General features: G+C 38.8%; 5 protein-coding genes across 6 annotated transcripts; 4 read left to right on the forward strand and 1 right to left on the reverse strand.

Annotated features, from left to right (window-relative positions):
* LOC139352962 (C-type lectin 37Db-like) lies at positions 1–685 on the forward strand. Its single transcript, XM_070995873.1, has 2 exons — positions 1–158; positions 221–685. The coding sequence occupies exons 1-2, from the start codon at positions 36–38 to the stop codon at positions 578–580; spliced, it is 483 nt and encodes a 160-aa protein (XP_070851974.1). The 5' UTR covers positions 1–35; the 3' UTR covers positions 581–685.
* A 4,919-nt stretch (positions 686–5,604) lies between these two features.
* FoxL1 (Forkhead box L1) lies at positions 5,605–8,172 on the forward strand. The gene is made up of 3 exons (XM_017077100.4): positions 5,605–6,179; positions 7,372–7,627; positions 7,696–8,172. Exons 1-3 carry the CDS (start codon positions 5,809–5,811, stop codon positions 8,170–8,172), a joined length of 1,104 nt encoding a protein of 367 aa, XP_016932589.4. The 5' UTR covers positions 5,605–5,808.
* A 341-nt stretch (positions 8,173–8,513) lies between these two features.
* LOC108011824 (mitochondrial E3 ubiquitin protein ligase 1-like) lies at positions 8,514–9,206 on the forward strand. The gene is made up of 2 exons (XM_065864936.2): positions 8,514–8,522; positions 8,583–9,206. The coding sequence occupies exons 1-2, from the start codon at positions 8,514–8,516 to the stop codon at positions 9,189–9,191; spliced, it is 618 nt and encodes a 205-aa protein (XP_065721008.2). The 3' UTR covers positions 9,192–9,206.
* An 815-nt stretch (positions 9,207–10,021) lies between these two features.
* Positions 10,022–11,688, forward strand: LOC108011820 (mitochondrial E3 ubiquitin protein ligase 1). The gene is made up of 4 exons (XM_036815490.3): positions 10,022–10,181; positions 10,235–10,818; positions 10,882–11,089; positions 11,446–11,688. Exons 1-4 carry the CDS (start codon positions 10,077–10,079, stop codon positions 11,563–11,565), a joined length of 1,017 nt encoding a protein of 338 aa, XP_036671385.1. The 5' UTR covers positions 10,022–10,076; the 3' UTR covers positions 11,566–11,688.
* LOC108011858 (FGGY carbohydrate kinase domain-containing protein) lies at positions 11,615–15,017 on the reverse strand. 2 transcript variants are annotated; one of them, XM_017077098.4, is made up of 6 exons: positions 15,000–15,017; positions 13,753–13,977; positions 12,324–13,340; positions 12,189–12,263; positions 11,902–12,120; positions 11,615–11,840 (listed from the first exon to the last, which is right to left on the reverse strand). In XM_017077098.4, exons 2-6 carry the CDS (start codon positions 13,936–13,938, stop codon positions 11,691–11,693), a joined length of 1,647 nt encoding a protein of 548 aa, XP_016932587.4. In that variant the 5' UTR covers positions 13,939–13,977; positions 15,000–15,017; the 3' UTR covers positions 11,615–11,690. The 2 variants fall into 2 exon arrangements, with proteins under 2 accessions (XP_016932587.4, XP_065720437.2); XM_065864365.2 differs by lacking the exon at positions 15,000–15,017 and having other exon boundaries at positions 13,753–14,070.
* Positions 15,018–15,539: the final 522 nt, after the last annotated feature.

Raw genomic sequence — 15,539 nt, forward strand, 5'->3', positions numbered from 1 at the left:
CCCATCCAGAACTTTAAGTTTAGTGCAACTGTAACATGGTCAAGCAAGTTCTTTTTATTTTGGCCTTCTTCGGCTTCGTTTTCGGTCTTCAAGCGCTGCTATGTCCATCTAAATTTACGCCGGTGGGCGACAAGTGTCTTTACCTTTCCAGAACTAAGGCAGGAATCAGAATCAGGAAAATCCCTATATTTCTTCTTTAATAAAGTATTTTTTTAATCAGGTCAACTGGTACGTGGCCGCTCGTCAATGTCGGAAACTTGGCGGCAGTCTCTTGATGTTCGATAACGAAATCGAAGCGATTATCACCACCGCCTACCTCTTGAATGAGGGAGTGTCCTTTAATGATAGCTGGAGATCCTCCGTATGGATGGGACTAGATTCGCTAGGACAATACCCCAGTTTTGTCTTGTCCAAAACTGGTGATCCGATTTCCTACCCCTATTGGGGGAAAGATCAACCGAGTTCGAATACCAATGAACTGTGCGGAGCTTATGCCAACTATAAATCATGGGGCTACTTCAACAATGCCTGCACCTATTTGGCTTTGTTTGTTTGTGAAACTCGAGGATACTACCCATAAGTTGCTATTTATTATGGCTTCGAAATAGGCACTTTAAATGTATAGTTTTTAACTATCTATGAAGCTTTCTTAAAGATTAAAAGACGGTTATTAGAAAAAAAATAACTACATTTGTGAACCCATTTTCGCGCAGTGCAGGTCCTTGGGGAGTTGTCAGGATGTTGCCACTGCCTGTATTTTAATAATGCATCGAAATGAAAGTGGCTGTCAACTGGAGATTTGACAGCTGCTTTATGCCGGCGACAAGGATCGATGATGGAATCGGAACGGAAGGTAATAATGCCCATTGGCATCGTGTCAGGTGCGTAGACAGACTTTCCACAGATTATTTCACTTAACGCCCGGTCCCGGGATAATGTGAGATAATTAGATGGGCCGGTCGGGGGAAGAGAACGTGGGGAACCTGGGGAATCGCCGGCTCATTAGCACATGGCACTCGAGGAATCCCCGTGGTAGGCCGCACTTACTCATAAATGCCATAGATCTTTTCGGGGGCCACCAGCTGGCCCACTTGATGGCATAAACAGATTGCATGGGGGCCGCTTTGAAGTGCAAATTACCCGCGGGGTCAACCCCAACATATCCCCAATAATAACTTGAAAACAAGGCAGGGCCGTGAAATACGTTGAAATGGGAAATGGAAAATGGGGAAAAATGGGGCTTCGGTTTCGCTTTCGGGCCGTAATACATCTTGGAAATCTGTTTAATGGGCCGCCCGGCCACTTGAGAGGCTTTTCGTAGCTGTTGCTATTTTAATGTGGTCGATATTCTAAATTTAAACAAATAAACAAACATCCAATGCGCTGCTGTTGAAAGTTTATTGTTTTTAAACCTGTGCAGCCAAACTGTTTGATATTCCTTTTCGCTGGCCGGTTGAGTAGCCGATAATTTGGCACTTAAAACGTGCGAAATTCATTCACATTCACATTTCCATTTCCACTTGATTCATTTTGGCCGGCAAAGCAATCAATGTGAGTGCCTCGGTTTATGTTTTTCTGCCGAACACATCCGCCCAGCTCCTTTTTCTCTTGGCCCACCCTCCTCCAAAAGCAAACTTTTCTTGCGGCTGGAAATCAATATGAGTAATACGAAATAATAATCCATGAGATTCCCATGGTTGGGGGGCCACTCGAAAGCCAGCCATTTTCGATTTGTGTATAGATTGCTCTTTTTGAAGATGCCAAATAGCGGGCCAGCGAAGTTATCACTCAATTTATAGGTTTTTCAAGTGCAAATGAGGTGCTGTCAGAAGGAAGATGCTACAAATTGTTTAAGTTTTAAGTGAATCAAAGACAGGAAAACATGGGATCTTTAAAAAACTTTATTTGACTTATTTGTTTGCTACAAGGGAGAGCTTATCTTGGCCTAAGAAACTTATTTAATATTTCTTTCTCTTCAAAATATATTTTCTAACAGATGAAAAACAACAAACAACTCTTAAAGTTTAACATAAACAAAGATATAATGTTTTAATTTAAAAGAAAATATATTTTACATTTTAAATATGATTATTTATTTAATAAATTATATTTGTAAGTTCTGAAAACAAATGCTTTTTTGATAAAAAATATTCTATTTATCGAATGATTTCAAAGGACAAAGTAAAAACAACCATTTACCTTAGACTCCTGCCAAGACAAAACCCTAGAAACCGCACAAGTTTGCAAAACACAAATCAATTGCATTCGCCGGCAGACTCAATGGCTAAATAAATTATGGTTTTCGCTTACCGCTATCGACTTCAAACCCGCCATTAATTAACACCAACCCTTTTGGCCAAGGAGCCGAATCGAAATGGCCGCGATTACTCGAGTGCCCAACACCTGTTACCAACAAATAAGAAGAGAGAAGCCAAAGGAAATTCCCGTCGTCACAGGTCAACAGCCAGTTTATTGCTCACGCATTTCATTTCAGAAATCTTCTGGCGTTCCGAAAGTCATCATTATCATCGAGGATGAGGATGGGGATGCTGTAGAAGCTGGAGAGGATGGAGCAGAGCCACGCAACTAGTGTCAAGAATCGCATAAATTTCCGATTCCGGGACGCTGAGTGTGCCATTTAATGGCCAGCAAAGGTCACGTTCACACCGCCGTAATGGCTAATGGGCAAAGAGCGGTCCTGACAATTCAGGTAATGTGGATAATTTGCTGTCAATGATGTGGAACGAAGGGGCCCAGCTCTGCGGTGCGGTCCTCGCTATTTGTTGTCAAACAACACGGCAACAGCACCCTCATCTCCTAATAGTCCGTGCTGCATTTTACGGCGCCTATAAATAGGGCCCACTACATGTTAATGCCTTCCAATAAACGGGGGCTTCCGATTCTGGGGGCATGGGGCATTATGTGGCACCCCATCGAATTTTGACAAATCACTGCTTGTTGAGCACAGCCGCAAATCCGCGCTGATCGATGATTTGTTGTCTTTGATCTCCGGAGCAAACGGGAGTGTCGAGTGATTAAATCAAATTTTGACAAGGTGTCGACTGGGGACTCGAGTGCATTTTTCCTCAAGTGTGCCTAAAATCAAAGATCATACAGTGCAGCTTCCATAAACAAAATATGGTTTGGAAGTACGTTAAGTCCAAGTTTATACAGTACTCATTTGGATAATTAATTTTTTAACTCACGCAAAAAATATTTTAAAACATCCTTTTGAAATTGAAAAATGTTGTCAAAATTTTGGAAACTTAAATTATAAAAGTTTATATAATCTTTGAAAATTTTTATAGAATAAATATAATTATCGGCATTATAAAATACTACAAATATTCAAAATAAAGCATCCTCGGATGTCTTTATTTTTACAGTACAACAAATTTTATGTACTTCAATACTTTGATAAAATTATAACAAAAAATCTTTTACAAACTGGAGTATTTCTGTAAATATAATTTAAGAAAATCACCATAAATTTCTCTTAAGTATAAGAAAATCCAAGTATATTTTCCTTATCTCAAAGCTCTACTGTATTTTTGTTCATCTGCGTCTCAGATCAAAACAGGGAGTTCAGAGCATAAATCAAGCGATGACAACGGGAACAACAACATCGGTAGTCACGCACTAAACTATAACTATGCAATTACACACAGCGATTAAGTTGCGGTCGGGAGCGGCGACTAAACAAACAAGATCCGAGGCGTTTTATGGCTTAGTGCGACCGATACGTCAAAAAAAAAAAAAGGGAACCCAAAGGAAAACATTGTTTCAGAACGAAAAACATTAGAATTCATTTCGAGAACAAAACCAAACCGAGCTGAGCCATAAAAAACAATATTTGTTTCCAATACTATTCCCAGCATAGGTCTAAAAATAAGCAAGCAAAACACACAAGGCCAGCGACATCTCCCGAGAAAATCTGAAAATCAGAGGATCAGAGGCCATAGGATAACCCATTGTTTTATGACCCATTTTTACCAGCGGTAAGCGATCGTAAAATTTGAATAAATCGGGAGAGAGCGTGAAGAATCCTTTGTGGCATCTTCAACACATGTGAATCCATATATCGGTGCTATGCAACTTCAATTGCCTCGGTATTCGGTATTTTCGATTTGCGTTCAATGTTTTTATTTCTTTCAAATGATCTCTGCTTTCTACTTGAGAACGAAAAGATCGTAAAAATCGATCGTAGTCCTGTTTGAAATGTATACACAATTATTTTACGACCTTTTAAGATATAGACCAAGACTTTGATGTTGCTTTGAGAAAATTGCGTACTTGACTGCAGAGTTTACTCTTGCTTTCTTTCGCTCGGAAAAGTCGTAAAAATCGGAAGGGAAATTCTACCAGATAGCAATGTCAAGGGACTAGATAATGCAGCCTTCTGGCATTATCTTGGGCAGCTGTTATCCCGTTTAATGTTTAAACGAAGTGCTTCTTAGAAATATATTATTTAAATAATGTTTACAAACCAATTGAATCAAGAGGTTATCAAAACTTTTCCTTTTGTTTTGTTTTGAGAGACTTAAAGGAGTTAAGTTCTATATAACAAATATGTCCAAAGTTTTCTTTTAATATATAGCGGATATGCACATAATGTCAATGATATTATCCGGTAATTTTAAAAGTTAAATAATATATTTACATGAAGATATACATATATGAATCGTAAATATTGTTTAATTTAAAATAATAAATCGGCGCATGATGTCATCCACATAATACCTTAAAGAAAAAATCCTTCAGGTATTAGAAAAAAATGTTCACAGATAAATTTTCAAATATTACTTAAAATAAAAAATAAATCAGCCTTAACCCTTTTATAAGGGGATCCCATTAAATTACTTACATTTATTACTGTTCAGACTGTAATTTATCAAAAACTTTTCAAAAAATTCCTTAAAAATGCCTATAGTTCATGTGTAAGCTTTGCTCGATTTTCATTTGTTGAAAAATTAAATTTACATATTATTCAAAACACATTTTAAACTCTCACTCAACCACACACATATGTCGAAAAGATCTTGACTCCGCCCATCGTGGAAAATACAGACAAATGAGAGCCGCATATCGTTTTGAACACATGGACACAAATAAACATGGAAAGAGCGGAGACTATATTTTTAAGCAACGCCCCCTCAAAAAGAACAAATTTTGGAGATCAGTTTTATAGCGGAATAACTGGAAAAATAATAAAATAACATCGATATTTAAATAGTAATGATGTCATTAATTAAATCTTTAATTGTGTTGCAGCTAATATTAACAGATGACATATTATCTAAGAATAAAGATTAATAAAAATGTGTACATACTATAAAAATAATTAATTTTTAAAGAGTGTTCTTATTTTTAAAAAAAGTTTATCAAAAGCAATCCTTAAATATACGGATTTCCCAGGAAAATTGAATTTCTCTCTCTGAGAACAAAAACATATGTGGATCTTTTGGTGAGGGTGTTTGCATATCTCTATATTTATAGACCAATACGCTGCTCTCCCCAAAAACACATGCAAACGAGTACTGGATGAGGCATTACAAGTGATCTGCGTATCCGAGTTCATTCATTAGTCGATCGGACTTCTTGGCTGACGGTACGAATAGTCAAATAGCCGCGCAAGTAACACCCACAATTTAGGATATAGTATCTTTCCCAGAAACAGGACAAAGATCCTATAAAATTAAGTGAAGTGAAGTTCGGATAAGGTTTTCTAAAGTTCAAAAACGGACAAACCTAAAACTATACAACTGAAAATTTCAATCGACTTCGAAGAACAAGGAATTCAGTTATAAAATGTTACCATCTTGCTATACCAATGGATCGGTGCTGCCGGATAATGAGGAGCTTGTTCATTCCCTACTCTCCAATCCTGAATATCTCAGGGCCCAAGTATCCCCGAATCCATTGGGACCAAGTGCCGTCGGAGGTGTGGGAATGGAGGGTCTGATGTGCGGATCGTTCTCTCCCGCTTTCTACTACCAGGGAATCGATAATTTCCTGGCTCTGCATAACAATATCTGGGGTTTGCCCATATCCTTCCTTCATAACTCCCATCGACCGGAAAAGCCCCCGTTTTCCTACATTGCGCTTATTGCCATGGCCATAAGCAGTGCTCCTAACCAGCGATTAACACTCAGTGGAATCTACAAGTTTATCATGGACAAGTAAGTTCAAATGAATATATTTTAAAAGAAAGTTAAAATATAATTTGAATCGACTATCCAATATATTCAGTATAGCAAACAGTATAATATCAGAAACTAGATTTTCTTCTTTATTTTGAAATTGTTTAATTTTCATTTTCAAAATGTTTAAATAGTTTATTTTACTCTTTGTGTATGTCTAAAAGTTTCTATATATATTCTGCTTAAGTTTTTGTTTGTTTAATCCCAAGAAAATTAAATGTTATGCCATGACGAAAATCAAGAGATATTTAGATGACAGTCTTGACTAAATCAAATGCCAAAATAAACAATCGCAACATTCCAAGAAACTGAAGAGGGCTTTTATCCCGAGACGCATTTCAAAACAGTTGTCGAAACATATGCCAAGACTAGGATTAAATCGTTGAAATATTGAAGAAGATTCTATTTTTTTGTGTGTGAAAAATATATAAATATAATGAAGATTTCTTGATCATATATTTATTTCTTTAAAAACCGTTCCATTTCTTGACTTAAATTTATTGGTCATATCTTTGAAAAAATATTTTATAAAACGTTTTTGCGTATATCTTATATATTTCACAATTTTCTTTTCCTTATAAACTCAAATTTTTCAAAAATGGCGGTCAAATATTTTATATAAAGCGCTCATATTGGAATATACAAGAATGAGAGCCATGACTTCATTTGTTTGTAAACTAAATATTTCCGATTTCTTTATCAACACAAACAAATATTATTTTTATTGCCTTTTCAAATCGCTTCGTTTAAACAAACTTAATGGAAAACATAGATATTGACTAATAAGATGTGTATCAATACAAAAAAGTTCCGAATTGTAAAATGATTTGTTTACTTAAATATGTACAGAAAAAACTTTTGTTTAATTTTGAATCTTATTTTTTGTTGTATGTACAGATATAAAAATGTTTTTAACCTATTCAAATAATATTTACAGACAGATTAATAGAAATATATATTTCGTAATTTTCGTATGGATCATTATTTGTTTAAAATGTTTTGCCCATTTTTCATAAACACAGTCTATTGTTTTTATGCTTTTCGAAATCGTTTGGTTAAAATAAACTAAATGGTAATAAAGATTTGTTTGGAATTTATCATCTTGAAATATATATTTTATCTGTAAAAATACAACATATTTTTTAAATTTTAACAAACATTGTTTTTTTAGATTTCCTTACTACAGGGAGAACAAGCAGGGCTGGCAGAACTCAATCCGACACAATTTGTCCCTAAATGACTGCTTCGTGAAGGTACCGAGGGATAAAAACACGATCGAGGACAATGATAGCGCTGGTAAGGGAAGTTACTGGATGTTGGACTCCTCGGCATCGGATATGTTCGAGCAGGGAAACTACCGACGAAGAAGGACGCGTAGGCAAAGGCATTGCGCCAACTCAAATCGATACGAAAGGGAATCGGGAAAGGTAAATATATTATTAAAAAAATGACCAAAGGTTACAATTAATATAATGATTTCTTAATTATCCTCTAGGATTCCAACGACGGTAACCATAGTACAGCAGAGATTCATTCACCCAGCGAACCGCTGAATGATTTCGATATCTTTTGCAACGAAAGACCCAATTATTCGGATAGGATTACGGATCTTCACAGGCAGTACTTGTCCGTATCTCTGGGTTTCAACAGTCTGTTCAACAATGAGGCCAGGGGAATTCGTGCTTTACCAGGTGCTTCCCTTACCGAAATCAGAGAATCCTCAGATGATGTGGACGCCTCCTGCAGTTCCAGTAAAACAGTTCATAGTCCCATGGAATTACACGAGGACTTACATTCCCCGAGCGCCTTCAGTCCCCCACTCAATCGTCGGGAAACCACTTCCTCTCGTGATTCTTTTCGGGAATTCAAGGATGCATCTCTTATTAATCCTGCAGCCACCACATCCACAGTGACAAACAATCGATCAAAGACTACCCTATTTACCATCGACAATATCATTGGCAAACCATAAAATATGCAGTTTTTAGTCCTAAGCTTTTAAGATATTACTTAATAAATAATTTTGTAAAAACAATACAGTGATTATAACATTTCAACTTTAAATTTGAAATGGAATTAATAGGTGATGGCAAGTTACATTCATTTAATTTTAAACATGTGTATTATGTGATCTAACCAAGTACCCCTTATTAAGGCCGTCAAAATTATTGGGTATCTAAAAACGCGTTGTCGCTTCAACACTGTAATATCCAAAACATGGAATTTTTTAACGACTGCATTGCAGTTGGAATAGATTTAGTTCTACTGGGGTTTTGTGTTCGCGAGTATCTGCATTGCAAACGAGCTTCCCACATGTTAAAAGTGCGTATACTTGATATTTAGAATTAAATGTATGTTTGATTTAATGGGCTTTTCTTACAGTCGGCACCACAATATAAAATCGATGAAAAGTTGAAAACCCTATTAGAACGGCAACCTGGCAAAAAGATCCCTTATGCTGTGATTCGGGGAACAGTAACCCCCATTGGAGATCCCCTCCAGAGTTCGCTGGGACCCAGTGTAAGTGGAGTCCTCCAGATTGTAAAGCTTCATGAGCATAGGATAATTCGGGGAATCACTGGCTTATGGAAAGATAATCACCAGTTACTCCATGAGTCCACCAACGAAATGCCTTTTGAGTTGCGTAACCAACAGCATAGTGTAGAGATTTCAGATGCTTTGAGGGCATCTTTTTTGGATGTGGATACGGTCTATGATAACTTTGAACCCTCCTCCCTTTCGGTTTTCTACTATATATATGGTTTCTTCTCCGGGGCTCGCCAAAAGGGATTACAAGCCACTGAGGTGGTCTTAGGGAAAGGAAGCTTTCTCACCGCCATTGGAGAACTGGAACTGGATGGTGATACTCTGCTCATGAAGCCATCACAGCAAGGACCTATTCTCCTAACCACCGCCGCCAAATCGACGCTCATCAAGAGATTGGAAGATGCCAATAGGTCCATTATGTGGGTATATCAGGAATTTCCTTAAATATATATTCTAATTATGCAACTACTCTTTAGACTAAAGCTGCTTGTGTGCAGTACAATTTCTATTATCCTCATTGCTTTTGTTTCAAGGAAGATTTACAGGAGGATTAAAATTAAAGCAGAGGAGGTCACAATTAGCCATCGGCTGAGGGCTGAGCGAAGGAGGAATCTTCCAGTTACCTTATCACAGGATCAGCTCTGCGTGGTGTGTTCTACCAATCCGAAAGAGGTAAATAGTTGCTTACAGGTCTTGACCAAACTTTCCATATAAAAGTTTGACCATACTTGGAGCATAAAGACGTGCAAGGGTTTCATCGCATATCTTCATCATATTTTAGATTGCATCCTTTAATTGATAATTATTTTTTATTTTAGGTCATTCTACTTCCCTGTGGTCATGTATGTCTCTGCGAGGACTGCGCCCAGAAAATCTCAAATACCTGCCCTGTGTGTCGCGGTAAAATCGCCTCCAAGGCAGCTGCCTTTCTCACCTAGACTTGATCAAAATGCCAAATGTTCTTTTAGATGATCCCATTCAATTTATTAAAATGACCATCGGCCGCCTCAATAAAAATTACGACTTTCTTTATCTATTTTGTATAGCTTAACATGGTAGCTTTGTCTTTAAAATAAATCTAAAATAATATTCGTTTCATGAAACCGTCTGCCGCTCATATTTTTACCTGTGGCGCCAAAATTTAAATAAAAGTGTTACCGTTTCGCAGGAAACCGCTGTGATATACCATATGAACTAGTTCCATAAGAACGGAAGAAAATTTCGAACAACTGTATTTTCATCACGTTGTCACTGCCTAAACTCGCAAACGAAAACACAGCAACACTAATAAAACAGATGTTTATAATAGGGTAAATAACATATCAAAATATGGAATTTTTACACGAATCGATTGCGCTGGGCGTGGACTTGATAATAATAGGTATATGTGCGCGGGAGTATGTGCACTACAAGCGCACTGCACAGGTGCTAAAGGTATTTATTCTTGATATGCAAGGATGGGTAATATTTAATGAGTTACTTTGCAGGCGGCACCGCAATACAACATCGATGGGGACCTGAAATCGGTGGTGGAGCGGCAGCGCGACAAGAAGATACCATATGCGGTAATCCGGGGAACAGTGACCCCCCTTGGGGTTCCCCTGAAGAGTAGCCTGGTGCCCAGTGTCAGTGGTGTCCTGCAGATTGTGAAGCTGCACGAGCACAGAATCACCCGGGGATTCGCTGGCTTCTGGACGGAGCACCATAAACTGATCCACGAGTCCGCCAACGAAATGCCCTTTGAGTTACGCAACCAACAACACGGTGTAGAGATTGTGGACGCCTTGAGTGCAGCTGTTTTGGACGTGGACATGGTCTATGACAACTATGAGCCCTCCAGTCTGTCCTTATTCGACCATCTGTTTGGCTTCTTCTCTGGCGTCCGTCAGAGGGGTCTGCAAACCACAGAGGAGGTCCTGAGGGAGGGCAGCTTCCTGACGGCCATTGGTGAACTGGAATTGGATGGCAATACGCTGCGCATGCAGCCCTCCAAGGAGGGACCCCTTTTCCTGACCACCGCCACCAAGTCCACGCTCATCAAACGGTTCGAAGATGCTAAGGCAGCCACGATGTGGGTAGTACTTACTTTTTGTATATGAAGTATTACAATAACAATCGTAACAATCCCTTCCAGACTCAAGCTGCTTTTTTGTAGCACCATCTCTGCCATCCTGGTAGCCGTTATTGCCAAGAAGTACTACCGAAAGAGGAAACAGGAACGCGAGGAGGCCAAAATACGCAATCGCCTGGAGACGGAGCGCCGGGAACGACGAGCGAGGAGTCGTCCTCACACTCTCTCCCAGGATCAGCTCTGTGTAGTCTGCTCCACCAACCCCAAAGAGGTGATTATAATATTAAGTTACCAAAATTATTGATCGAATTAACCAAATCCCTTAAAGTATTGGAGTATCTTTAAATATAATGACAAATGGCCTAGTACTTTAGTTTGCAAGTTTAACTTCTCCTTATTAATAATTTATGTTTTATAATTACACACCTTGTACATGTCTGTTCTTATAAGTGTTTTATGAATTTATTAAGCGGGTATCATATAAATTAATCACAAGATAAGGCCTTTTTAAAATACCGATTTAACTGCTGTCGATAATTTTAAAAAACTTTCCACCCTGTATACTCTACGTGCTTAATATGATACGTATATGACCTTATTCGCTAATTACTAAATTCTTCCTTTCAGGTTATCCTACTGCCCTGTGGTCACGTCTGTCTCTGCGAGGACTGCGCCCAGAAAATCTCCATATCCTGCCCCGTGTGTCGCGGAAATATCGCCTCTAAGGCAGCCGCCTTCATCGCCTAGATATCAGCCGAATGCCAACAAGATCACCTTGTACCTGTGCGCGCCAAACTTATTATTTTGTTACAATGCTCGTTTACGGCATTTATTTTAAAATTATTTAAAGTCTTCACATCGAAAAGTTAACATTAATTGGATTCTCCCTGCATAATTCGGCGGTACTGACGTTGGTTCTCCAGTAGCTGTAAAAACACTTTGTATTTGCGGTTGTGGAACTCTATGGTTTCCGAGTTTGGCTTTACAAGCTGGCCAGTACCACCCATGGCTTTTGAGGCGCTCTAAGAGCACAAAAAGTAGTTTGTAAACCAGTTAGATCATAGGAATATTTTATAAGCTCACCTCCAAGCTGTCAAAGTGACCCGAGGCAGCGGCTCCCAGGGCAGCAGCTCCCACCAAAACCATTTCCTGTTCATCTGGAATCAAGCCGGGCAGGTTGCAAATATCCGCATGGCATTGCACATACAAAGGATTCTTGGCCAGTCCTCCACAGAAAAGGAGCGTTTGAAAAGGCGCTCTATCGTACTGATAAAGGTTCTCGATAATGTGACGGGTGCCATACTAAAAAAAAATAAAAATTATTAATTAAATATCATAGTTTTAACATAATATATTAGTATATAACTTACAGCCAGAGCTTGAACGAACGCCAAGTATTTAATGGCCAGAGATTCAGTTCCTCGCGTCATGTCCAAGCCAGTGATCTTTAAAAAAAATATTTCTGGGTTAACATAAACCCAATATGATTATAAGAGATCACTTACCACTCCTCGCAGCGTTGGATCGGCGATTGGCGAACGATTTCCATGTAAATCGGGCCAGACATGGATATCCTGGGTAAGGCAACCCACCTGACTCAATCCTCGAGCTGCTGCCAGTTCCGGCAGTAACTTGTTGAGATGCTGATAGATAAACCTATCCTCGCCCAGTTTCTCTTTCAGTTCAGCATAGGATTCATGGGACTTGAGGACATGGTCCAGGAGATGTCCCGCAATGCTCTGACCACCTTCGTTTAGGAAATATCCGGGTATAATGGCATCCTGGTAGGGACCCCAAATGCCCTGGGCGAAACAGGCCTTCCTGGTGATGCTCATATGGCAGGTTGAGGTACCGGCAATCAGTGCCATCTTACCCTGGACATCATCGGAGCCCTTGGATTCCTTGGAACGGCAGCCAAACATTCCCAGGGCACCAGCATGGGCATCGATTAGGGAGGTGCTGACCACAGTTCCAGCGGATAAGCCCAATTCTCCGGCAGCTTTGGCTGTAAGACCTTTGCCCACCTTTCTACCCGGAGGCTGGACATCACTGCCCAGCTTCTCGAAGTTGTTCAGAATCAACTCCTCCAAGTCCGCCTGCTTGAGGAACTCCTTGTTCCAGCTGTTATTTGCAGCATCGTAGTTCCACTTGCAAACCACGGAGCACAGTGAACGGGTGTCCACACCAGTTGCTCGCCAGGTCAGGAAGTCGGGCAGGTCGAAAACCCTCCATACATTGCCAAAGGTCTTCGAAAGGTTCCTCTTCAGCCAGAGCAGCTTTGGGACCTCCATCTCCAGCGACACCTGACCGCCCACATACTTCAGCAGAGGATTTTTAAATGCATTTATCTCCTGGGTTTCCTGCTCGGCACGATGATCCATCCAGAGGATTATGTTCTGCTCCGTCTCACCGGATTTGCTCACAGTCAGGGGCGATCCTTGGGGACCCAGGACCACCAAGGAGCAGGTGGCATCGAAGCCAATGCCCTTGACTTCTGACTTATCGACGCCGGCGATGACTTTCTGTAAAATCAGCATTGGGTTAATCTAATCTCGTCGAGAAACGTCGCCGAACGACAGAGGTTATCAGGCAGAGCAAAAATAAGATGTTTATAGATCCATATATTAGTTCTTATAAAGATCCTCATACGTGCAATTTTTATATTTCTGATAACATAGGGGAGAAGTGTTAGTTTGCTAGGATTTAAAAAAGTCTGGTTGGTGTTTTTGGTTATGTCCTTGTATTTCCAAATAAACATTTTTTGAAACTAATAAGTTAATCAAGTTGATATATCTCAATATTCTTTTTGATTTTGTACAACAAACTATAAATTATTTTGAAAACTTTTTTTATTTTGTAGATCTGTTTATATTTTTATCCCAAAGACTACCTGGAAATTATGTGAAATTGATGATCCTTACGCCAAAGACTTACCTTCACCACCTGGCAGATGGATTGCCAAATATTATCGGATGACTGGTTGTAGTAGCCCGGCTCTGGGTTCCAAGTTTTGATCGTCTGCACCGCCTGCTCCAGGACACGCCCATCGGATGCCACCAGCGCCGCCCTCGCACTGCCCGTGCCCACGTCCACGCCCACAAAATACGGTCCGGATGACATTTTCAAGTCGCCGCCTCCGTCACAGACGCCTCTAATCACCTTGGCGGTCAAATAAATGTTATTGACTCAATGCAAAAACCTAAAAGCGAAGCGAAGTCGTCGAGCGTCGGACGCGAACTGATAAGCAACCTGATATGCGAACGCTCAGCAAACCCAGAAATAGTCTAAATTAACCCAAGTACCGGTTTCTAAAGATCTCATTGGGTCACTTGAGAGCTAATTCATCAAAGCTTTACTGGCTGTAAATATGGGTTTGCTATTTTTAAGGGACTTCTAAATGTAAAACTGTATTCGATGAATGGAATATATTATTTGTACCTACATTGTACATTGGTACACTTATATTCCCAAGTTTCGATAAGGTTTCGACCGGTTCTGGAATGTTGCACCATAAATTCAAAACTGATAAGCTTTTTCTGTGCTCTTCTAAATTGAACAATTTTAGAATATAGGTATATAATTGTCACTGATTTTGTGCAATAATAAACTAATCAAATTTTTAACAAAGGCAATAAACAACTATCAGTCGCCCAATTAGTATAAATTATCTCAAGTACCGGTTTGAAATGATATGAATAATTTTTAAGCGCTACTGTTTGCTGATTACTGGATAAGTAACATTAAATAATCTTGGAACATGTACAACATTGAAATATAATTTTCTAATAAACAGAAATTTATTTTCACAACATCTTAGCATCCCTTAATATTTATGTCACTTTTATTTAACATTTGTATCATATTTCCGTTTTCTTAACCTTACCAACCCAAATCATTTACCATAAATTGTGATTTTTTATATAATTCCTTTTTCACATAAATTCGGCTGCATCTTATTGAACTGAATAACATTAAATTTTTAAAAGGCAAAGTAGTTAAAGCCGAAAATTATAAATGGAAAGCACGAAAAACTGGTGTTTCAGAAAAATCAAGCTCTAAGTAGTAGGAATAGCACACCTGATTGTTTCCAATACACAAAAATTTGCTTTGCTTGCATATGCGCAGGTTGTTTATCAACACAAAAAAAAACGAATGCTTTTGCTTTTATTTTATTCCGTCACCTGCCGTCGAACCTGTCACAACGAGTTGCTCTCAGCCACTGCTTCAAAGCCCTCAGAGTGGATCCAATCTATTTCAATTTGTATGCCATATTCAAATTTAACAGTAACTGTCTGTTAGCTGTTAATAAAAAGAAGTATTTTCCAATTTAATACATAAACCAGAACTGTGATTTAAATAAATTTTCTAAAATAATAATTTAATAAAAAATAAAATATTAGTTATATTTCATTTATTAATCACATTTCTATTAAAATGGTTCTGTTATCTTAATAAAAATGTAAGTCAAGGCTAGTTCCAGAAGGGCGCTTATAAAAAAACTGCTTCCGATAACGCTATTCGGTGGAATGACATTTTAAAAACGTGTTGATAAACAAGATTTATGATAGGTGGGGTATTATCTAGACTGGCCACTCCCTCGGAATATCAATCAATATTAGTTTACCATCGAAGATAAGCAGCGAGCTCAATAGAATTTGATTACTAATCGTCGAAATCACGTTTAATACCATTTGGTTAATAGATTATTTTGGAGCCGTACC

Source organism: Drosophila suzukii, chromosome 3, assembly GCF_043229965.1.
Source record: "Drosophila suzukii chromosome 3, CBGP_Dsuzu_IsoJpt1.0, whole genome shotgun sequence".
In the NCBI taxonomy this organism is placed as follows: domain Eukaryota; kingdom Metazoa; phylum Arthropoda; class Insecta; order Diptera; family Drosophilidae; genus Drosophila; species Drosophila suzukii.